Source organism: Theobroma umbraticum, unplaced genomic scaffold (assembly GCF_002168275.2).
Source record: "Theobroma umbraticum cultivar Fairchild unplaced genomic scaffold, ASM216827v3 scaffold_67.0, whole genome shotgun sequence".
Taxonomy (NCBI): domain Eukaryota; kingdom Viridiplantae; phylum Streptophyta; class Magnoliopsida; order Malvales; family Malvaceae; genus Theobroma; species Theobroma umbraticum.
Window position 1 is genome coordinate 2,286,882 of NW_018397262.1, and position 1,140 is coordinate 2,288,021.

Sequence of the window (1,140 nt, forward strand, 5' to 3'; positions counted from 1 at the left end):
AAAGAGTGTGAATTGAAGTGTAACTGCAGTTTAGACCAATGGTCTTCTATGGCAATTATTCCAACCACTATTCGATGCAGCACCACCTCATAAGCTTTTTGAGCCTGCTATTAAATGATCTCTTAAGCGTTTCTCAACCTTCATGTTATTATATATGTGTAGAGTACCAAGCATAGCTACAATAGCGTCCCGAGGAAAAGAAATTCTATGGCTTCTTTCAAAGCATCCATGCTAGCTGCTCTTCCTCTTTATCACCTCATCCTCGTGCTTCTTTTCACCTCTTCCCACCATATCAGCAAGCCTGTTTTCGCCGATGACAGGCTGATCGAGCTGCAGTGCCACAATGCACAAGTACCAGCAGTCTGTATCCAATGCCTAAAATCCGATCCGCGAGGAGAAGTCGTATCCGATAATGTAGGGATCGCCACCATCGTCTTAAAATGTCTAAGCAACAATGCTGAAACCTTGGCAAAGAACTTGTCCAGTTTAGCTTCGGGTGTCCGAGACAAGAACATAAAGTCTCTATTACAAGATTGTGAGCAAGGGTTTGTTCAAGCGAAGCACGATCTATCTACAGCGACGAATCAGTTGAAGAGAAAGGATTATGATAAGACCAATCATTTCGTGCGAACAGCACTTGAGCAGGAGGTAACTTGTAGCAAAAATGTTGCGAGCCTGAAATTAAAGGTTCCTAACAATGTCCTCTTTGAAATGAGGGTTTATGAAGATCTTTCTGATGCAGCAATGAGAATAATTGATAGGTTCTAGCTTGTCAATCATGGTAGACAATAATTTTAATTTTTAGTGCTTGTGAGAGTGAGTGAGATGGGGAAAGAAAATAAAGAAAATCATATTTGTCTCCATTCTTTAATATTTTTATCCTATCCCCTTCTCTTATTTGCATAAATTTTTTTACTATTTATTCAACAATACCAACAAAATAACTCTTAAAAATGCTTTCAACCCAAACTCTCTAAAATTATATCTTATAATAGAAGAAAAAAGAAAAGGAATAATATAAAAAAATTGCGATATATACTAATATAAGAATAAAATTGACCAAATAATAAATATATAGGTGTGCTAGCAATATATGGGATACTCCTATGCGAGCGGGCATCAAGTCTTACTTGCCATTTC

General features: G+C 37.5%; 1 protein-coding gene across 1 annotated transcript; it reads left to right on the forward strand.

Moving 5' to 3' along the window:
- Window positions 1-207: 207 nt before the first annotated feature.
- LOC110419940 (Plant invertase/pectin methylesterase inhibitor superfamily protein) lies at window positions 208-768 on the forward strand. The gene has a single exon (XM_021433077.1). The coding sequence runs from the start codon at window positions 208-210 to the stop codon at window positions 766-768; it is 561 nt and encodes a 186-aa protein (XP_021288752.1).
- The last annotated feature ends 372 nt before the right edge of the window (window positions 769-1,140 follow it).